At 42.4% G+C, this 23,897-nt stretch overlaps 1 protein-coding gene across 1 annotated transcript; it reads right to left on the minus strand.

Annotated features, from left to right (window-relative positions):
* Positions 1–2,642: 2,642 nt before the first annotated feature.
* On the minus strand, positions 2,643–22,523 carry LOC135530547 (carboxypeptidase B-like). Its single transcript, XM_064958848.1, has 11 exons — positions 22,453–22,523; positions 19,553–19,628; positions 19,098–19,222; positions 15,590–15,692; positions 15,315–15,416; positions 14,108–14,212; positions 12,648–12,758; positions 11,521–11,611; positions 10,077–10,279; positions 3,200–3,284; positions 2,643–2,921 (listed from the first exon to the last, which is right to left on the minus strand). The coding sequence occupies exons 1-11, from the start codon at positions 22,518–22,520 to the stop codon at positions 2,734–2,736; spliced, it is 1,257 nt and encodes a 418-aa protein (XP_064814920.1). The 5' UTR covers positions 22,521–22,523; the 3' UTR covers positions 2,643–2,733.
* Positions 22,524–23,897: the final 1,374 nt, after the last annotated feature.

Below are 23,897 nucleotides of genomic sequence, written 5' to 3' on the forward strand. Positions count from 1 at the left end.
ACTGACTCTCTTTCTCTCTCTATTTCTCATTCCCTCTCTCACTGACTCTCTTTCTCTCTCTATTTCTCATTCCCTCTCTAACTGACTCTCTCTATTTCTCATTCCCTCTCTCACTGACTCTCTTTCTCTCTCTATTTCTCATTCCCTCTCTCACTGACTCTCTTTCTCTCTCTATTTCTCATTCCCTCTCTCACTGACTTTCTTTCTCTCTCTATTTCTCATTCCCTCTCTAACTGACTCTCTCTTTCTCTCCCTATTTCTCATTCCCTCTCTAACTGACTCTCTTTCTCATTCCCTCTCTAACTGACTCTCTCTTTCTCTCTCTATTTCTCATTCCCTCTCTAACTGACTCTCTCTTTCTCTCTCTATTTCTCATTCCCTCTCTAACTGACTCTCTCTATTTCTCATTCCCTCTCTCACTGACTCTCTTTCTCTCTCTATTTCTCATTCCCTCTCTCACTGACTCTCTTTCTCTCTCTATTTCTCATTCCCTCTCTCACTGACTCTCTTTCTCTCTCTATTTCTCATTCCCTCTCTAACTGACTCTCTCTATTTCTCATTCCCTCTCTCACTGACTCTCTTTCTCTCTCTATTTCTCATTCCCTCTCTCACTGACTCTCTTTCTCTCTCTATTTCTCATTCCCTCTCTCACTGACTCTCTTTCTCTCTCTATTTCTCATTCCCTCTCTCACTGACTCTCTTTCTCTCTCTATTTCTCATTCCCTCTCTCACTGACTCTCTTTCTCTCTCTATTTCTCATTCCCTCTCTCACTGACTCTCTTTCTCTCTCTATTTCTCATTCCCTCTCTCACTGACTCTCTTTCTCTCTCTATTTCTCATTCCCTCTCTAACTGACTCTCTTTCTCTCTCTATTTCTCATTCCCTCTCTAACTGACTCTCTCTTTCTCTCTCTATTTCTCATTCCCTCTCTAACTTACTCTCTCTATTTCTCATTCCCTCTCTCACCGACTCTCTTTCTCTCTCTATTTCTCATTCCCTCTCTCACTGACTCTCTTTCTCTCTCTATTTCTCATTCCCTCTCTCACTGACTCTCTTACTCTCTCTATTTCTCATTCCCTCTCTAACTGACTCTCTCTTTCTCTCCCTATTTCTCATTCCCTCTCTAACTTACTCTCTTTCTCTCTCTATTTCTCATTCCCTCTCTCACTGACTCTCTCTTTCTCATTCCCTCTCTAACTGACTCTCTTTCTCTCTCTATTTCTCATTCCCTCTCTCACTGACTCTCTTTCTCTCTCTATTTCTCATTCCCTCTCTCACTGACTCTCTTTCTCTCTCTATTTCTCATTCCCTCTCTAACTGACTCTCTCTTTCTCTCTCTATTTCTCATTCCCTCTCTAACTGACTCTCTTTCTCTCTCTATTTCTCATTCCCTCTCTCACTGACTCTCTTTCTCTCCCTAATTCTCATTCCCTCTCTCACTGACTCTCTCTTTCTCATTCCCTCTCTAACTGACTCTCTTTCTCTCTCTATTTCTCATTCCCTCTCTCACTGACTCTCTTTCTCTCTCTATTTCTCATTCCCTCTCTCACTGACTCTCTTTCTCTCTCTATTTCTCATTCCCTCTCTAACTGACTCTCTCTTTCTCTCTCTATTTCTCATTCCCTCTCTAACTGACTCTCTTTCTCTCTCTATTTCTCATTCCCTCTCTCACTGACTCTCTCTTTCTCATTCCCTCTCTAACTGACTCTCTTTCTCTCTCTATTTCTCATTCCCTCTCTCACTGACTCTCTTTCTCTCCCTATTTCTCATTCCCTCTCTAACTGACTCTCTTTCTCTCTTTCTCATTCCCTCTCTCACTGACTCTCTCTTTCTCATTCCCTCTCTAACTGACTCTCTCTTTCTCTCTCTATTTCTCATTCCCTCTCTAACTGACTCTCTCTTTCTCTCTCTATTTCTCATTCCCTCTCTCACTGACTCTCGTTCCCTCTCTATTTCTCATTCCCTCTCTCACTGACTCTCTTTCTCTCTCTATTTCTCATTCCCTCTCTAACTGACTCTCTCTTTCTCTCCCTATTTCTCATTCCCTCTCTAACTTACTCTCTTTCTCTCTCTATTTCTCATTCCCTCTCTCACTGACTCTCTCTTTCTCATTCCCTCTCTAACTGACTCTCTTTCTTTCTCTATTTCTCATTCCCTCTCTCACTGACTCTCTCTTTCTCTCTCTATTTCTCATTCCCTCTCTCACTGACTCTCTTTCTCTCTCTATTTCTCATTCCCTCTCTAACTGACTCTCTTTCTCTCTCTATTTCTCATTCCCTCTCTGACTCTCTTTCTCTCTCTATTTCTCATTCCCTTTCTCACTGACTCTCTCTTTCTCTCTCTATTTCTCATTCCCTCTCTCACTGACTCTCTCTTTCTCTCTCTCCCTCTGTTTCTCTCACCATTCTCATTTGAATCAATAGACAGTGCAAATAGACAGAAAATGCTACTTTGAGATGAGTGCTTATCCCAAAAGATATTCCTTTCAATATGATTATGGATCATTTGAGTGTCATTTTTAGAATAGATATAGATTATTAAGTAGAGCAGAAGATTCTAGCTGCTTCTATACTCAGTCCAGTAGTTCACTCTGTCTGGACCACAACTAATTGACAAAAGAAAGCATTATAATCAGAGAGCAGTTGTGAGATGAAACATATTGCTGGTTTTATTGTTTGTTGTCAAGGAGAAAACATAACTGCTAGGCAGTGGAGGGGTTCTGCTTGGTTCCCTCTAGTACAGGTTCTTCTGCACGTGGTTGGTGATGTACTTGACGGCCAGCATGGTCTCCTCACAGGTGGGCTTGATCTGAGATTCGGGCAGCAAGAAGCCGTAACGCCCGGTGTCACGTAGCTCAAAAGTGTAGGAGTACTTCACCCCCAGGTCGTAGGCCCAGTCGTCAGAGCCACCGGCAGCAGGGTCTGGACAGGAGGAGATATCGGGAGAAACACGTTATGGGTGATATCCTGGAGGATTGGGCTTTAGCTAGGACAGCACACTACACACTACACACTACACACTACACAGCTAAATATACATCAAATCAGTGTATGACAGGAGGCCTAATCACTCAGTCACTGTGGGTTCATATCCTGGTTAATCAAATGTAGAGCTGTGCTGTAGCTTCCACAGCTCTCAATAACATGCTATATAAAGCATAAGGCCACAGGCCTGGTGGAGCCATGGTCTGTATACTCACAAATGGTAGCAGCTCCTGGGCCACTGGTGTACTGGGTTCCATGCAGACTACGGAGAGCCTTGGAAGCTCCCTCAGCAACAGTCATCTACAGCAGCGAGAGAGAGAGAGAGAGAGAGAGAGAGAGAGAGAGAGAGAGAGAGAGAGAGAGAGAGAGAGAGAGAGAGAGAGAGAGAGAGAGAGAGAGAGATTAGAGGTTGGTGGACAGGGATCACTGCCTTGGATTTAAAGCATTAGAAATTGGCAAGGTATTTGATGTAACCCACAACGGTACAATACAGGGGTCAAACGTGTTCCATCTTTAGACAATGGAAGAACTGGAAGAACCTTAGTACTATGAGTGGCTGGGTTAGAGAGGAGAGGAGGGTGAGAGGAGAGGAGGGTGAGAGGAGAGTGAGAGGAGAGGAGAGGAGGGTGAGAGGAGAGGAGGGTGAGAGGAGGGTGAGAGGAGAGTGAGAGGAGAGGAGAGGAGGGTGAGAGGAGGGTGAGAGAAGGGGGAGGGTGAGAGGAGAGGAGGGTGAGAGGAGAGGAGAGGAGAGGAGAGGAGGGAGGGTGAGGAGGAGAGGGGGTGAGGAGGAGGGAGGGTGAGAGGAGAGGAGGGTGAGAGAAGAGGAGAGTGAGAGAAGAGGAGAGTGAGAGAAGAGGAGGGTGAGAGGAGAGTGAGAGGAGAGGAGGGTGAGAGGAGAGGAGGGTGAGAGGAGAGGAGGGTGAGAGGTGAGGAGGGTGAGAGGAGGGTGAGAGAAGGGGAGGGTGAGAGGAGAGGAGAGGAGGGTGTGACGCTGAGTCAGAGAAATACACCAGGTATTAACAGCAGGAGTTTGAGAGTTGGGGAAGCACTGTGACAAAGATTTCTATAAACCACTGTGAGAGCAACACAACAGAAGAGGGCCTGGAGGGAACCTTTGTTAAGATGAGCAACGATGATAGATCTGAAGGAGGGACTGAGAAAAGACACTAAACATCTCCTGATATTAGAGTGGTGAAGAGAGATGAGTATTAGATATCTGTGGTTATAGGAGGGGTATTAGATGTCTGGATGGGGTGGTTATAGGAGGGGTATTAGATATCTGTCTGGATGGGGTGGTTATAGGAGGGGTATTAGATGTCTGGATGGGGTGGTTATAGGAGGGGTATTAGATATCTGTCTGGATGGGGTGGTTATAGGAGGGTATTAGATGTCTGGATGGGGTGGTTATAGGAGGGGTATTAGATATCTGTCTGGATGGGGTGGTTATAGGAGGGGTATTAGATGTCTGGATGGGGTGGTTATAGGAGGGTATTAGATGTCTGGATGGGGTGGTTATAGGAGGGTATTAGATGTCTGGATGGGGTGGTTATAGGAGGGTATTAGATGTCTGGATGGGGTGGTTATAGGAGGGTATTAGATGTCTGGATGGGGTGGTTATAGGAGGGGTATTAGATATCTGTCTGGATGGGGTGGTTATAGGAGGGTATTAGATGTCTGGATGGGGTGGTTATAGGAGGGTATTAGATGTCTGGATGGGGTGGTTATAGGAGGGTATTAGATGTCTGGATGGGGTGGTTATAGGAGGGTATTAGATATCTGGATGGGGTGGTTATAGGAGGGGTATTAGATGTCTGGATGGGGTGGTTATAGGAGGGTATTAGATATCTGTCTGGATGGGGTGGTTATAGGAGGGTATTAGATGTCTGGATGGGGTGGTAATAGGAGGGTATTAGATATCTGTCTGGATGGGGTGGTTATAGGAGGGGTATTAGATATCTGTCTGGATGGGGTGGTTATAGGAGGGGTATTAGATATCTGGATGGGGTGGTAATAGGAGGGTATTAGATATCTGTCTGGATGGGGTGGTTATAGGAGGGTATTAGATGTCTGGATGGGGTGGTAATAGGAGGGTATTAGATATCTGTCTGGATGGGGTGGTTATAGGAGGGGTATTAGATATCTGTCTGGATGGGGTGGTTATAGGAGGGTATTAGATGTCTGGATGGGGTGGTTATAGGAGGGGTATTAGATGTCTGGATGGGGTGGTTATAGGAGGGTATTAGATATCTGTCTGGATGGGGTGGTTATAGGAGGGGTATTAGATGTCTGGATGGGGTGGTTATAGGAGGGGTATTAGATATCTGTCTGGATGGGGTGGTTATAGGAGGGGTATTAGATATCTGGATGGGGTGGTTATAGGAGGGTATTAGATGTCTGGATGGGGTGGTTATAGGAGGGTATTAGATGTCTGGATGGGGTGGTTATAGGAGGGGTATTAGATATCTGTCTGGATGGGGTGGTTATAGGAGGGGTATTAGATGTCTGGATGGGGTGGTTATAGGAGGGTATTAGATATCTGTCTGGATGGGGTGGTTATAGGAGGGGTATTAGATGTCTGGATGGGGTGGTTATAGGAGGGGTATTAGATGTCTGGATGGGGTGGTTATAGGAGGGGTATTAGATATCTGTCTGGATGGGGTGGTTATAGGAGGGTATTAGATATCTGGATGGGGTTGTTATTGGAGGGGTGTTAGATGTCTGGATGGGGTGGTTATAAGAGTGGTATTAGATGTCTGGATGGGGTGGTTATAGGAGGGGTATTAGATATCTGGATGGGGTGGTTATAGGAGGGGTATTAGATATCTGTCTGGATGGGGTGGTTATAGGAGGGGTATTAGATATCTGGATGGGGTGGTTATAGGAGGGTATTAGATGTCTGGATGGGGTGGTTATAGGAGGGGTATTAGATATCTGGATGGGGTGGTTATAGGAGGGTATTAGATATCTGGATGGGGTGGTTATAGGAGGGTATTAGATGTCTGGATGGGGTGGTTATAGGAGGGGTATTAGATATCTGGATGGGGTGGTTATAGGAGGGTATTAGATATCTGTCTGGATGGGGTGGTTATAGGAGGGGTATTAGATATCTGTCTGGATGGGGTGGTTATAGGAGGGTATTAGATATCTGTCTGGATGGGGTGGTTATAGGAGGGGTATTAGATATCTGTCTGGATGGGGTGGTTATAGGAGGGGTATTAGATATCTGTCTGGATGGGGTGGTTATAGGAGGGGTATTAGATATCTGTCTGGATGGGGTGGTTATAGGAGGGGTATTAGATATCTGTCTGGATGGGGTGGTTATAGGAGGGGTATTAGATATCTGTCTGGATGGGGTGGTTATAGGAGGGGTATTAGATATCTGTCTGGATGGGGTGGTTATAGGAGGGGTATTAGATATCTGTCTGGATGGGGTGGTTATAGGAGGGGTATTAGATATCTGTCTGGATGGGGTGGTTATAGGAGGGGTATTAGATGTCTGGATGGGGTGGTTATAGGAGGGTATTAGATGTCTGGATGGGGTGGTTATAGGAGGGGTATTAGATGTCTGTCTGGAGGGGGTGGTTATAGGAGGGGTATTAGATGTCTGGATGGGGTGGTTATAGGAGGGTATTAGATGTCTGGATGGGGTGGTTATAGGAGGGGTATTAGATATCTGTCTGGATGGGGTGGTTATAGGAGGGTATTAGATGTCTGGATGGGGTGGTTATAGGAGGGGTATTAGATATCTGTCTGGAGGGGGTGGTTATAGGAGGGTATTAGATGTCTGGATGGGGTGGTTATAGGAGGGTATTAGATGTCTGGATGGATGGGGTGGTTATAGGAGGGTATTAGATGTCTGGATGGGGTGGTTATAGGAGGGTATTAGATGTCTGGATGGGGTGGTTATAGGAGGGGTATTAGATGTCTGGATGGGGTGGTTATAGGAGGGGTATTAGATATCTGGATGGGGTGGTTATAGGAGGGGTATTAGATATCTGTCTGGATGGGGTGGTTATAGGAGGGGTATTAGATATCTGTCTGGATGGGGTGGTTATAGGAGTGGTATTAGATGTCTGGATGGGGTGGTTATAGGAGGGGTATTAGATATCTGTCTGGATGGGGTGGTTATAGGAGTGGTATTAGATGTCTGGATGGGGTGGTTATAGGAGGGGTATTAGATGTCTGTCTGGATGGGGTGGTTATAGGAGGGGTATTAGATATCTGTCTGGATGGGGTGGTTATAGGAGGGTATTAGATGTCTGGATGGGGTGGTTATAGGAGGGGTATTAGATATCTGTCTGGATGGGGTGGTTATAAGAGTGGTATTAGATGTCTGGATGGGGTGGTTATAGGAGGGGTATTAGATGTCTGGATGGGGTGGTTATAGGAGGGTATTAGATGTCTGGATGGGGTGGTTATAGGAGGGTATTAGATGTCTGGATGGGGTGGTTATAGGAGGGTATTAGATGTCTGGATGGGGTGGTTATAGGAGGGGTATTAGATATCTGGATGGGGTGGTTATAGGAGGGGTATTAGATGTCTGGATGGGGTGGTTATAGGAGGGTATTAGATGTCTGGATGGGGTGGTTATAGGAGGGTATTAGATGTCTGGATGGGGTGGTTATAGGAGGGTATTAGATGTCTGGATGGGGTGGTTATAGGAGGGGTATTAGATATCTGGATGGGGTGGTTATAGGAGGGGTATTAGATATCTGGATGGGGTGGTTATAGGAGGGTATTAGATATCTGGATGGATGGGGTGGTTATAGGAGGGGTATTAGATATCTGGATGGGGTGGTTATAGGAGGGTATTAGATATCTGGATGGATGGGGTGGTTATAGGAGGGGTATTAGATATCTGGATGGGGTGGTTATAGGAGGGGTATTAGATATCTGTCTGGATGGGGTGGTTATAGGAGGGGTATTAGATGTCTGGATGGGGTGGTTATAGGAGGGTATTAGATGTCTGGATGGGGTGGTTATAGGAGGGTATTAGATGTCTGGATGGGGTGGTTATAGGAGGGTATTAGATATCTGGATGGGGTGGTTATAGGAGGGGTATTAGATGTCTGGATGGGGTGGTTATAGGAGGGTATTAGATATCTGGATGGATGGGGTGGTTATAGGAGGGGTATTAGATATCTGGATGGGGTGGTTATAGGAGGGTATTAGATATCTGGATGGATGGGGTGGTTATAGGAGGGGTATTAGATATCTGGATGGGGTGGTTATAGGAGGGTATTAGATGTCTGTCTGGATGGGGTGGTTATAGGAGGGGTATTAGATATCTGTCTGGATGGGGTGGTTATAGGAGGGTATTAGATGTCTGGATGGGGTGGTTATAGGAGGGTATTAGATGTCTGGATGGGGTGGTTATAGGAGGGGTATTAGATATCTGTCTGGATGGGGTGGTTATAGGAGGGGTATTAGATGTCTGGATGGGGTGGTTATAGGAGGGGTATTAGATATCTGTCTGGATGGGGTGGTTATAGGAGGGTATTAGATGTCTGGATGGGGTGGTTATAGGAGGGGTATTAGATGTCTGGATGGGGTGGTTATAGGAGGGTATTAGATGTCTGGATGGGGTGGTTATAGGAGGGGTATTAGATATCTGTCTGGATGGGGTGGTTATAGGAGGGGTATTAGATATCTGTCTGGATGGGGTGGTTATAGGAGGGTATTAGATATCTGTCTGGATGGGGTGGTTATAGGAGGGGTATTAGATATCTGTCTGGATGGGGTGGTTATCGGAGGGGTATTAGATATCTGTCTGGATGGGGTGGTTATAGGAGGGGTATTAGATATCTGTCTGGATGGGGTGGTTATAGGAGGGGTATTAGATATCTGTCTGGATGGGGTGGTTATAGGAGGGGTATTAGATGTCTGGATGGGGTGGTTATAGGAGGGGTATTAGATATCTGTCTGGATGGGGTGGTTATAGGAGGGGTATTAGATATCTGTCTGGATGGGGTGGTTATAGGAGGGTATTAGATGTCTGGATGGGGTGGTTATAGGAGGGGTATTAGATGTCTGTCTGGATGGGGTGGTTATAGGAGGGGTATTAGATGTCTGGATGGGGTGGTTATAGGAGGGGTATTAGATGTCTGGATGGGGTGGTTATAGGAGGGTATTAGATATCTGTCTGGATGGGGTGGTTATAGGAGGGTATTAGATGCCTGGATGGGGTGGTTATAGGAGGGTATTAGATATATGTCTGGATGGGGTGGTTATAGGAGGGGTATTAGATGCCTGGATGGGGTGGTTATAGGAGGGTATTAGATATATGTCTGGATGGGGTGGTTATAGGAGGGGTATTAGATATCTGGATGGGGTGGTTATAGGAGGGTATTAGATATCTGGATGGGGTGGTTATAGGAGGGGTATTAGATGTCTGGATGGGGTGGTTATAGGAGGGTATTAGATATCTGGATGGGGTGGTTATAGGAGGGGTATTAGATGTCTGGATGGGGTGGTTATAGGAGGGGTATTAGATATCTGTCTGGATGGGGTGGTTATAGGAGGGGTATTAGATGTCTGGATGGGGTGGTTATAGGAGGGGTATTAGATATCTGTCTGGATGGGGTGGTTATAGGAGGGGTATTAGATGTCTGGATGGGGTGGTTATAGGAGGGTATTAGATATCTGTCTGGATGGGGTGGTTATAGGAGGGGTATTAGATGTCTGGATGGGGTGGTTATAGGAGGGGTATTAGATGTCTGGATGGGGTGGTTATAGGAGGGGTTTTATGGTCAGGGGTTATGGGTTGGGTCAGGGGTTATGGGTTGGGTCTGGGGTTATGGGTTAGGGTCAGGGTTAGGGGTTAGGGGGTAGGGTCAGGGTTAGGGGGTAGGGTCAGGGGTTATGGGTTCGGGTCAGGGGTTATTTGTTATTGGTTAGGGTCAGTGTTAGAGTTTATGGGTTAGGGTCAGGGTTAGGGGGTAGGGTCAGTGTTAGTCGTTATGGGTTAGGGTCAGGGTTATGGGTTATGTTCAGTGTTAGAGGTTATGGGTTAGACTCAGTTTTAGAGGTTATGGGTTAGACTCAGTGTTAGTGGTTATGGGTTAGGGTCAGGGTTAGGGGGTAGGTACTGACCAGCTCGCTGTGATGCTCCGCCAGCTCAAAGGTGTAGGAGTAGGGGAAGAGCAGCAGCTGAGAGTAGGAGTGGATGGTGAGGTAGGCCTTGATGGACGACTTGTTCCTACGGATGAAGTCAGCAACGTTCTTCACCTCGATCTCAGATTCAGGTGAGGAGCCACAGAATGTGTCGCTGCATGGGTTGGAGGAGGCCCCAGTGGCTGAGAGGGTGAAAGGAGAGAAGGAGGGGTTGGGGTGAGAGAAGAGAGGAGACGGGACAGAGGGTAGGGTAAAAGGAGAGAGGAGAGGGTGAAAGGAGAGAGGAGAGGGTGAGAGGAGAGAGGAGAGGGTGAGAGGAGGGAGGAGAGGGTGAGAGGAGAGAGGAGAGGGTGAGAGGAGCGAGGAGAGGGTGAGAGGAGGGATGAGAGGGTGAGAGGAGGGATGAGAGGGTGAGAGGAGGGATGAGAGGGTGAGAGGAGAGAGGAGAGGGTGAAAGGAGAGAGGAGAGGGAACAGAGGTTAAGGAGAAAGGAGAGAGGAGAGGGTGAAAGGAGAGAGGAGAGGGTGAAAGGAGAGAGGAGAGGGTGAAAGGAGTGAGGAGAGGGTGAGAGGGTGATAGGAGGGGGGAGAGGGTGAAAGGAGAGAGGAGAGGGTGAGAGGAGGGAGGAGAGGGTGAAAGGAGAGAGGAGAGGGAACGGAGGTTAAGGAAAAAGGAGAGAGGAGAGGGGACAGAGGTTAGGGTGGAAGCTTATATTGGATGAATGCTATGCCTCTAAAGATGTATCTCTCTCCAACAGAGTTGAACATAGATTTAAATACAACGTCCATGAGCGCTTCGGGAATCTATACTGTATCTATATAGAAATACACTCTATACTGTAGAAATACACCTCTATACTGTAGAAATACATTCTATACTGTAGAAATACACTCTATACTGTAGAAATACACTCTATACTGTAGAAATACACCTCTATACTGTATCTCTATAGAAATACACTCTATACTGTAGAAATACACTCTATACTGTAGAAATACACCTCTATACTGTATCTCTATAGAAATACACTCTATACTGTAGAAATACACTCTATACTGTAGAAATACACCTCTATACTGTAGAAATACACCTCTATACTGTATCTCTATAGAAATACACTCTATACTGTAGAAATACACTCTATACTGTAGAAATACATTCTATACTGTAGAAATACACCTCTATACTGTATCTCTATAGAAATACACTCTATACTGTAGAAATACACCTCTATAATGTTACAGTTTATATTTTCATTTATTTTTTATGTTACCTTTATTTAACTAGGCAAGTCAGTTAAGAACAAATTCTTATTTTCAATGACGGCCTAGGAACAGTGGGTTAACTGCCTGGTTACATTTCGGTTACTGGTCCAACGCTCAAACCACAAGGCTACCCTGCCGCCCCATATGACTGTACTCACTGCACCATCCAGCGTTCCAGTTTCTGTTGGGATCAGCACCGATGCAGCTGGAACTAGACATCCTGGAGCGAGTCTTTCTCCACATCCTGTTCTGCAGGTCCAAAACACACACCGAGCCACAACTTACATCTATCTATCTATCTATCTATCTATCTATCTATCTATCTATCTATCTATCTATCTATCTATCTATCTATCTATCTATCTATCTGTCTGTCTGTCTGTCTGTCTATCTATCTATCTATCTATCTATCTATCTATCTATCTATCTGTCTGTCTGTCTGTCTGTCTGTCTGTCTGTCTGTCTGTCTGTCTGTCTGTCTGTCTGTCTGTCTGTCTATCTATCTATCTATCTATCTATCTATCTATCTATCTATCTATCTATCTATCTATCTATCTATCTATCTATCTATCTGTCTGTCTGTCTGTCTGTCTGTCTGTCTGTCTGTCTGTCTGTCTGTCTGTCTGTCTGTCTATCTATCCATCTATCCGTCTATCCGTCTGTCTGTCTGTCTGTTTGTCTGTATATCAATGTTCTCTTGCAGCTTTGAAACATGTAGTTCTAAGCTAGTCCTATCCCTGTATAGTGATAAGTACACTAATTGCTGTGATACTGCATTAAGTGATTTTTTTAAACTGAGCTGTTGGTTAGGGGCTCGTAAGTAAGAGTTTCACTGTAAGGTCTACACCTGTTGTATTTGGCGCATGTGACTAATATTATTTAATTGTATTTGATCACATACTGTATAATGAGTAGTTAAACACCACATTTTAGCCATCAGAAATCAGGCAGTGTCAATAATCAGGTAATGCAGTATAACAGCAATTAGTGTACTTTTGGCTAACAGCTAATGGCTAACTGCTAACTGGCTAACAGCTAACGGCTAACAAGCTAATGTCTAGCAGCTAACTGGCTAACAGCTAACTGGTTAACAGTGAACAGCTAAATGCTAACTGGTTAACAGCTAACGGCTAACAAGCTAATGTCTAGCAGCTAACTGGCTAACAGCTAACTGGTTAACAGTGAACAGCTAAATGCTAACTGGTTAACAGCTAACGGCTAACTGGCTAATGGCTAGTGGCTAACAGGCTAGAAGTTAATGGCTAACAGCTAAAGGAAAACGTACACTATTGTGGGTGAAGTCATATCCGTCGATGTTGAAGACGGGCAGAACATAGACATCCATCTGGTTTAGCAGGCCGGTCATCTCAGAGTCACTACCGTAGGTGGACAGAGCCTGGGAAGAAGGAGGAAGAGAAGGAGACGGAGAGTGGAAGACGAGAGTGAGAGGGTTATGAATTTGAGCTCTGAACTGTTTCGATGGAGGAAGAGGACAATACACCCAGCTAGCACATAACGTTCTGAGAATCATATTTTTCTTAGAGCATGGTGAGAGTGCGGTTGTCCTATGGTTATTTTGCATACAACCTTCCCACAACGTTCTGGGAACGGTGCAGGATAGTTGCTTAGCTTTGGAACATTCTCAGCACGTTTAAGGAACTTGGCAAAAAATGTAATTTTCTTGGTATTTTATTACTTTAACAGAACTTTTCCTAAAAGTTCAAACATGGTTATACTTCATTTTGGTAATGTTATAGGAACGTTCTCAAACTGGTTTGACATAGGGATTTATTCTCAAATAGTTCAGAGGACGTTAATGTTCTTCTGTGGGAATTTCAGTACTCCAGCATAGTTTCCCACAGGCTTCCTCATGGTTCTCATGGTAAAATCATGTTCTCAAATTGTTCCGAGAACGTTAAGAAAACCTTCCATAAAAAAAAACACCAGTGAACTTTAGTAACGTTCAGAGAACATTCTAAGAATGTTATTTAAAAACCTATACATTCCGTTCTCAGCGTCAACAAACCTCTCTTTGGCCTTCATCTTGTTAAGTGTGTTCAGGTGTGTTGACCACGCCCACTAATTGGCCTCACCTGATGTTCATAGTGCTCGTTTCCTTTGACATAAAGTCTGTTTGACTAAAATGAACAGCTTTGTATGTAAAAAACATGCCATACTGGCTCCTTCCTGGTGGTGCACTGGACTCATTCCACAGATAGAGAACACAAGATTATAGGTTTAAATCTCACTGATACCGTGTCACAATAATAAAAGACATGTGTTTGCATGATTAATGCCGAGGGAAATTAATTTCCTATCTGAGCTTGGAGTTAAAGATAGCACAAACTAAGCTAACATTCAGTGAAAGTTAAAGAAGTTATTCAAAATCTTTCAAATAACCAATAATGTCTGTTCGCAGAGCATTAATAAAAACACCTGGGAAAACGGTCGAGGAACGAGAAAAACGTTCTCATAACCACCTCCCTGCAACCTAAAAATAAACAGTCTCAGAACAAGCAACATTTTTCACTTCTGTTCACAGAACGTTTTAAAAAATGTTCAGGAAACATATGGCTTCGTTCCAACAACCTGTTGTGAAACCGAAAACATACATTCCCACAACTTCCAAGGAACCAAATGTCATAGCTGGGCATATAGATGATATGCTCTAGAATTACAGAAGTGTCATTGTGCGTCCATTGATATCCTATTAAATGAGTAATACTATGTCACTCTGAGCCTCACCTCCTTGACGAACCACTGGCAGAAAGCGGTGGAAATCCACTCCCTGGCGTGAATGCCACAGTCCATGAAGATAGAGGGCTTGGTGGAGCTGGACTTCTTACCGATCTGTAGAGATACGTTTTACTAATTTAACCTTTATTTCAACAGATTTGTGTTGTTGAGATTGAAGTAGGCTACATGTTGTTCAATAGAGTACACTGGATAAGAGCTGCTGAATGATCCAAAATGTGAACCAGAGTAGGCTAGAACATTTCATAGACCACTGACCAGACTATGTCATAGACCACTCCCCAGACTATTTCATAGACCACTGACCAGACTATTTCATAGACCACTGACCAGACTATTTCATAGACCACTGACCAGACTATTTCATAGACCACTGACCAGACTATTTCATAGACCACTGACCAGACTATTTCATAGACCACTGACCAGACTATGTCATAGACCACTCCCCAGACTATTTCATAGACCACTCCCCAGACTATTTCATAGACCACTACCCAGACTATTTCATAGACCACTGACCAGACTATTTCATAGACCACTGACCAGACTATTTCATAGACCACTGACCAGACTATTTCATAGACCACTGACCAGACTATTTCATAGACCACTACCCAGACTATTTCATAGACCACTCCCCAGACTATTTCATAGACCACTACCCAGACTATTTCATAGACCACTGACCAGACTATTTCATAGACCACTGACCAGACTATTTCATAGACCACTGACCAGACTATTTCATAGACCACTGACCAGACTATTTCATAGACCACTACCCAGACTATTTCATAGACCACTGACCAGACTATTTCATAGACCACTGACCAGACTATTTCATAGACCACTGACCAGACTATTTCATAGACCACTCCCCAGACTATTTCATAGACCACTCCCCAGACTATTTCATAGACCACTACCCAGACTATTTCATAGACCACTGACCAGACTATTTCATAGACCACTGACCAGACTATTTCATTGACCACTACCCAGACTATTTCATAGACCACTGTCCAGACTATTTCATAGACCACTGACCAGACTATTTCATAGACCACTCCCCAGACTATTTCATAGACCACTGTCCAGACTATTTCATAGACCACTGTCCAGACTATTTCATAGACCACTGACCAGACTATTCAGTAACAGTATCAATAAATGTTGACAATAAAGTGAGAAATACCTTGAGAACGTTCATGGGACGTCCCTCGTAGGTGTTTCCGATCACCTGACGGCTGATCAGGTCGGGGTTAGAGGAGGAGATGGAGGAGATCCATGCCTGGATCTGGAGACGCACATAGATCGAGGGATGAAAGAGAAAGGGAGAGAGTGGGATGAGAGAGATAGTATCTTACTTTGTTTCAACTGTTGTACTGGGATATATTGACAGAGAGAGAGAGCGAGAGAGCGAGAGACAGAGGTAGAGAGAGAGATAGAAGGATAGAGAGAGAATCTTACTTTGTCCCAACTGTTGTATTTGGTGTAGCTATGTACTCTGGGGTCTGGGGTTCTGTTGTCCAGCTGCTCTTCCATCTGGGCCTGCAGGTCCTCAATCAGGACCCTGAGAACAGAGACAATTCCCCCATCAACGTACGCTGAGTATAACATATGGAGTTGCACCCCTTTTGCCCTCAGAACAGCCTCAATTCGTCAGGGACAAGGACTCTACAAGCTGTCGAAAGCCTTCCACAGGGATGCTGGCCCATGTTGACTCTACAAGCTGTCGAAAGACTTCCACAGGGATGCTGGCCCATGTTGACTCCAATGCTTCCCACAGTTGTGACAAGTTGTCTGGATGTCCTTTGGGTGGTGGACCGTTCTTGATACACACAGGAAACTGTTGAGAGTGAAAAACCCAGCAGTGTTGCAGTTCTTGACACAAACCGGTGCACCTGGCATCTACCAGCATACCCCCGTTCAAATGCACTGAAAAATCTTTTGTCTTGCCCATTCACCCTCTGAATGGCACAAATACACATCTCAATTGTCTCAAGGCTTAAAAATCCTTCTTTAACCCGTCTCCTCTCCTTCATCTACACTGATTGAAGTGGATTTAACAGGCGACATCATTAAGGGATCATAGTTTTCACCTGGATTCACCTGGTCAGTCTGTCATGGAAAGAGCAGGTGTTCTTAATTTTAGTGTTTTGTACACTCAGTGTAAATACTAGATAGTAATTAACGTATAATACTATACTGTCAAGTTTTATTATTTTTCTTTCTTTCTTTTACATTTTCTCTTTTTCTTTCTGCAGTTCAATGCTTTTTTAACTTCCACAGCCTGGATCCATGTCCTTCCACCACGACTGATGGCTCTTTCTACCACAGCGGAAGTGTCTTCATTTCACTGTCTCTGATGTTCAGTTGCAACTCCTGATGCACTAAACGTCTGAGTCTGTTTAGCAGCTAGTTCCATGGACACACTGCCTTCAATGGACCTTGCCAAGGTCAGATTACTTCCAGTCAATAGTCTCTTTAGTTTTCGCTTCACTCCGCAACCCACATACTTCCCACTGGGCAAAAACCGGTTGAGTCAGCGTTGTTTCCACGTCATTTCAACCAAAACGTTCAATGTGATCACGTTGAATCGAAGTGGAAAACTGATTGAAAAACTCCATCCATTTTCAGATTTTTTTCACGCATTTAAAAAAAAACTAAATCCAATGATACATCACTGAGCAGAAAGAGTATTTACATTAGTATGAAGTACTATAGTATCCAGTAATATCTATATAACAGTAATAACTATATATAATATCTATATTACAGTCTCCATCCCACTTTACTCCAGCAGGGTAAAGACTATGTCAGTGTGTAGTATGTATTATCTATAAGGGAATGTGGTAGTATCTACACTACCGTTCAAAAGTTTGGGGTCAGTTAGAAATGCCCTTGTTTTTGAAAGAAAAGCACATTTTTTTGTCCATTAAAATAACATAAAATTGATCAGAAATACAGTGTAGACATTGTTAATGTTGTAAATGACTACTGTAGCTGGAAAAAGCATATTTTTTACTTCTTAGGGCCCCTTTTTTCTCTATTTCCACCTGAATGACGTGCCTGTAGCTCAGGCCCTGAAGCCAAGATATGCATATATTTGGTACAATTGGAAAGAAAACACTTTTAAGTTTGTAGAACTATTCAAATAATGTAGGAAAATATAACACAATAGATATGGTAGGAGAAAATCCAAATCATTTTTTTTTTGAGAGAGACCATCCTCTTAGAGAAAGCTCATATTGCAAAATAGCTCCCTGGATGCAATTCCTATGGCTTCCACAGGGTGGCAGCAGTCTAACCTGTTCCAGGTTTCAGGCGTGTAACTTCAAAAACTAATAAGAAATAACAGTGTGTGTATGATGACACTCTTGGAAATCCGTATCTTTGCGCGCAATGATGAAGTTGCGCATCTGCTAAAATCGGTTTCATATTGAACATCCTTCTTTCCGAAATAAATATTATAGTTTGATTACATTTTAGGGTGTATGAGGAGTAAACAGGAACGTATTTTGACTTGTTGAAAGAACGATTACTCAAATCGCTATTGCCAAGAAACCGAAGAACACTGTGTACTTCTCCCTTCACAGAACAACGGAAACGGTCTCTAACCAAAATAGAAAGAGGAGCGGGAGGCCCCGGTGCACAACTGAGCAAGAGGACAAGTACATTAGAGTGTCTAGTTTGAGAAACAGATGCTTCACCAGTCCTCAAATGGCTGCTTCATTAAATAGTACCCGCAAAACACCAGTCTCAAATTCAACAGTGAAGAGGCGACTCCCAACTTTTGAATGGTAGTGTAGATGTCAAATCAAATGTATTTATACAGCCCTTCTTAGATCAGCTGATATCTCAAAGTGCTGTACAGAAACCCAGCCTAAAACCCCAAACAGCAAGCAATGCAGGTGTAGATGTATGTAGTAGTATCTATATGTAGTAGTATCTATATGTAGTAGGATCTATATGTAGAAGCAGTGGTTTAATGTACCGAAGTAAAAGTACAACTAAGTTGTTTTTGTGGGTATTTCCTATTTATATTTTTTACTACTTTTGATTTTACTTCACTACATTCCTAAAGAAAACTACGTACTTTTTAGACCAGACATTTTCCCAGACACCCAGAAGTACTTGTTACATTTTGAATGATGAGCAGGACAGAAAAATTGTCTAATTCACACACTTATCAAGAGAACATTCCTGGTCATCTCTACTGCCTGTGTTCTGGACACCCATGCTTCGTTTGTAAATGATGAGTGTTGGAGTATACCCCAGGCTATCCGTAAATTTTAAAAACAAGAAAATTGTGCTGATTGCCTTAATATAAGAAATATGAAATTATTTGTACTTTTACCTTTACATTTACTTTTTATAGTTAAGTATATTTTAAACCAAATACTTTTAGACTTTTACTCAGGTAGTATTTTACTGGGTTACTTTCACTTTTACTTGAGTCATTTTCTATTGAGGTATCTATACTTTTACTCAAGTATGACAATTGGATACTTTTCCCACCACTGTGTAGTTGTGTGTAGTAGTGGTAGTATATATATATATATATATATATATATATATATATATATATATATATATATATATATATATATATATATATATATATATATATATATATATATATATATATATATATATATATATATATAGTAGTATGTAGTAGTATCTATATGTAGTAGTATGTAGTAGTATCTATATGTATGTAGTATCTATATGTTGTAGTATCTATATGTAGTAGTATGTAGTAGTATCTATATGTAGTGGTATGTAGTAGTAGTATCTATATGTAGTGGTATGTAGTAGTAGTATCTATATGTAGTGGTATGTAGTAGTATCTATATGTAGTAGTATGTAGAAGTATCTATACATATATATACATATATAAACTACTGCATACTACTACATAAAGATACTACTACATTTCCCAGACACCCAGTATTGATACATATGGTATTACCCAGTCTCCATGCCACTCTGCTGCAGAATGGTGTAGACCATGTCAGTGTGGGCAGCAGGAACATGGAGATCCACGTCAATATCGATGGTCACCAGGTCAGCACTCTCAGGACTCCAGAAGTCCACCTGCAGAGGGAGACACAGACAGACAGACAGACAGACAGTTGAACACAAACAGCAGAGGGAGACACAGACAGACAGACGAACGGACGGACGGACGGAGGGAGGGAGACATACATTTTAACACATACTGTACATCTTCAAACAAGTCCTTTACAGCATAGCGAGGCAAAGTGTTCTGGTTCTAGTGTGGGAACCTTGGGGGCATGAAACAAGTCTCTGGGAAGCAAAATGATTTGAGATGAAATGTTTTCTTTTACAGCATCGTAACCAGTAACCAGTCGAGTACAGCTTGGCTTGGCTCGGCTAAGAATAGTGAAAGGGTTTCTTATGTACCTCCATGCTGTTGGCCAGCTCCTTGATAAGGAGAACATGATCATCAAGGACAGGCTTCAGACGGAACACTTTCTCCCTGGACAGCCAAGACAAGAGATATACACTGTTATTATAGAACTCATATTACAGAACACTTTCTCCCTGGACAGCCAAGACAAGAGATATACACTGTTATTATAGAACTCATATTACAGAACACTTTCTCCCTGGACAGCCAAGACAAGAGATATACACTGTTATTATAGAACTCATATTACAGAACACTTTCTCCCTGGACAGCCAAGACAAGAGATATACACTGTTATTATAGAACTCATATTACAGAACACTTTCTCCCTGGACAGCCAAGACAAGAGATATACACTGTTATTATAGAACTCATATTACAGAACACTTTCTCCCTGGACAGCCAAGACAAGAGATATACACTGTTATTATAGAACTCATATTACAGAACACTTTCTCCCTGGACGGCCAAGACAAGAGATATACACTGTTATTATAGAACTCACATTACAGAACACTTTCTCCCTGGACAGCCAAGACAAGAGATATACACTGTTATTATAGAACTCATATTACAGAACACTTTCTCCCTGGACAGCCAAGACAAGAGATATACACTGTTATTATAGAACTCATATTACAGAACACTTTCTCCCTGGACAGCCAAGACAAGAGATATACACTGTTATTATAGAACTCATATTACAGAACACTTTCTCCCTGGACAGCCAAGACAAGAGATATACACTGTTATTATAGAACTCATATTACAGAACACTTTCTCCCTGGACAGCCAAGACAAGAGATATACACTGTTATTATAGAACTCATATTACAGAACACTTTCTCCCTGGACAGCCAAGACAAGAGATATACACTGTTATTATAGAACTCATATTACAGAACACTTTCTCCCTGGACGGCCAAGACAAGAGATATACACTGTTATTTTAGAACTCATATTACAGAAGACTTTTCCCCTTCTTTTTTAAACTCCAAGCACAGACAATAAACATGTAAATGAATTTCCTTAAGCATTAATCTTGTAAACACATTATTTTTTTACTGTGACACAGCATCAGAGATTTGAAACTGTACTTTTTCTGTTTTCTATCTGTGGAATGAGTCCAGTGCACCACCAGGAAGGAGCCAGAATGGCATGTTTTTTTATTTTATACATACAAAGCTGTTCATTTTTGTCTATTCAAACAGACCCCATTTCAAAAGAAATAAGAGCTCAGGTGTGGCCAGTTAGTGGGCGTGACCAACACACCTAAACACACTTAACAAAATAGAGAATAGAGAGAGTTTTCTTGATGCTGAGAACAGAAAGTATATATTTTTAAATAGTATTTTAAGAGCGTTTTCTGAACGTTACTGAAGTTTGTTTGTGTTTCTTTTCTTAATGTTCTTTGAACTATTTGAGAACATAATATTGAATAGAACTACCTGTAGGAAACATTATGCTGAAGTACTGAAATTCTTACCAGAAAAACCTTCCCTGAACTATTTGAGAACATTCCCAATGTCAAACCAGTTGGAGAACGTTGCCAAAATTCAAATGACAGGTCACACTTATATTTGGATAGTCTGTTTTTTACACGTGTACATGCTCTAGAGATGGTCATACTAATAACAAACTATCTGTTGATAAGCTACTGCTTAGTTTACAATTAGGGTTATGATAAGGGTTAAGGTTCGGGCTAAGGTAAGGGTTAAGGTAAAGGTTAAGGTAAGGGTTAAGGTAAGGGTTAGGATAAGGGTGAAGGTAAGGGTTAAGGTTCGGGTTAAGGTAAGGGTTAAGGTTAGGGTTAAGGTAAGGGTTAAGTTTAGGGTTATGATAAGGGTTAAGGTTAGGTTTAAGTTTAGGTTTAGGATAAGGGTTAAGGTAAGGGTTAAGGTAAGGGTTAAGGTAAGGGTTAAGTTTAGGGTTATGATAAGGGTTAAGGTTAGGTTTAAGTTTAGGGTTAGGATACGGGTTAAGGTAAGGGTTAAGGTAAGGGTTAAGGTAAGGGTTAGGATAAGGGTTACGGTAAGGATTAAATTTATGGTTAGGATATTTGTTAAGGTAAGGGTTAAATTTATGGTTAGGATAAGGGTTAAGGTAAATGTTAGGATAAGGGTTCAATTTATGGTTAGGATAAGGGTTAAGGTAAGGTTAGAATATATATATATATTTTTTTTAACCTTTATTTAACCAGGCAAGTCAGTTAAAAACAAATTCTTATTTTCAATGACGGCCTGGGAACAGTGGGCTAACTGCCTGTTCAGGGGCAGAACGACAGATTTGTACCTTGTCAGCTCGGGGGTTTGAACTCGCAACCTTCCGGTTACTAGTCCAACGCTCTAACCACTAGGATACCCTGCCGCCCCAAATAGTTACATATAGTTAGTTGAAATGTTACTGACAGTGTGTAGATCCATTTAAATCCATTTAATGTTCATTTTAGCAATTTTTTAACTGTTTGGAAACATTCTGTTAAAGTAATAAAATACCCCCAAAAAGTATGTTTTTTTTCTATAAATGTGCTGAGAATGTTCCAAAACTATCCTGCACCATTCTCAGAACGTTGTGGTAAGGTTGTATGCAAGTTAACCATAGGACAACCACGCTCTCACCAAGCTCTAAGAAACACATGGTTCTCAGAACGTTATGCGCTAACTGGGTTATAGAACACATTTTATAGCTCTCTAGGAACATTAATAAACATATCATAATACAGTCGTCCACATGGTCATTCACGAGGTCTCCATAAATCACCAATAAGCCACATGGTAGCATAGATTGCAATGTACAGAGTCTATCTTCATAATTTTCGAAGTATATTTTTCTATGTCGTATTCTGAGAACTTGTGATTTGAAAATATTTCAAAATAAAAGTTTGATATTTTACCCATCGAAACGCGTCACCTCAGCCAGGGCCACTGCCACAAATCCTAGAAGCAGAAGAATCTTCATCATGTTGCCAGTGAAGCTGTCTTCACCAATCCCCATCCTTTATAACTCCTGACCCTCTAGCTCTCCACCAATCACAAGCCTCTGTGCCTCGACCCTCCCCCCACTTCTCCACCAATCCCCATCCTCATCCGAGTGTTATCTCTCTGTCTAGAAGCCTATCTGACCACCTGTTAGCAGCAGGTGTTCGTCCAGGGATACAGTAGCTTCTCAATGAGAACCTCTTCAATGATTAACAAGCTGTGATGGAATCCTTGTAACGGGTGTTCTAGAATGGTGTTCTAGAATGGTGCGGAGCATGGACAGCCAAGGTCATTGGTCTGTTCTGACACGTGACTTGGAACGCAGTCATATTACAACTTATGAAAAACATCGAGCAAACGTTTTAGCAATCAGTATCGGTTGATTCTGATGATACGGAACGACCAGGTCTGTATATTACCAGGACTTTTGCTTTGACACAAGCGTGTGGAGGCGTAGGGAGGATGTGGAAATGATGCAACCTATTGGGTAGGTTACTACCCTGTACCTCTCTTTTTCCCTATTGATGAAGAAGTGCACAACAATCAGAAATCACAAAGGAGACGTATAGGATTTAGACGTGTTCCATTTGCTTCATATACTGTCCACTTACAGAATAAATACATATCTATGGAAAGATGTCAACGTGTTTCAATAACACCAAGACAACTGATCTAATGCAAATACAGAATATAAACAGAATGTATATTCTCATCATCATCGTTTCTCTCTAGAGTTGCACAGTAACTTTCCCGAAAGTCCTGGGTTTTCCAGAAATGTTGATAGTAAAATTATAGGAATTAGGAGGGAATAAGCAGGAACAATCCTCCAACCAGGATTTCTGGAAAACATGGGAATTTCGGGAAAGTTACTAACTCATGTGCCATACTTTACAGCTAGGCCTAGGACGTTTTGTTGTGAAGATGTAGGACGTTGACTGTACATTAACGTTTTGTTGTGAAGATGTAGGACGTTGACTGTACATTAACGTTTTGTTGTGAAGACGTAGGTGGTTGACTGTACATTAACGTTTTGTTGTGAAGACGTAGGTGGTTGACTGTACATTAACGTTTTGTTGTGAAGACATAGGTGGTTGACTGTACATTAAAGTTAAAGTATTTCTCCCAGACCCATCGAACACATTAAACCTCTACATGTACCAGTCTCCATATACAAATTCAACTATGAATACAACATGTCACACTGACTATACCAAACGGTAGGGACATCTTCCTAACATTGCCCTCAGAACAGCCTCAATTCACACGGAGTCTACAAGGTGCCGAAAGCATCCCATTACAGCGGTAATCCTTAGTCGAAACAATAACAAAGGAACTCCACACCCCTTTTGGTAAAAAGCTG

The sequence above is a fragment of the Oncorhynchus masou genome, unplaced genomic scaffold (genome assembly GCF_036934945.1).
Source record: "Oncorhynchus masou masou isolate Uvic2021 unplaced genomic scaffold, UVic_Omas_1.1 unplaced_scaffold_1377, whole genome shotgun sequence".
In the NCBI taxonomy this organism is placed as follows: domain Eukaryota; kingdom Metazoa; phylum Chordata; class Actinopteri; order Salmoniformes; family Salmonidae; genus Oncorhynchus; species Oncorhynchus masou.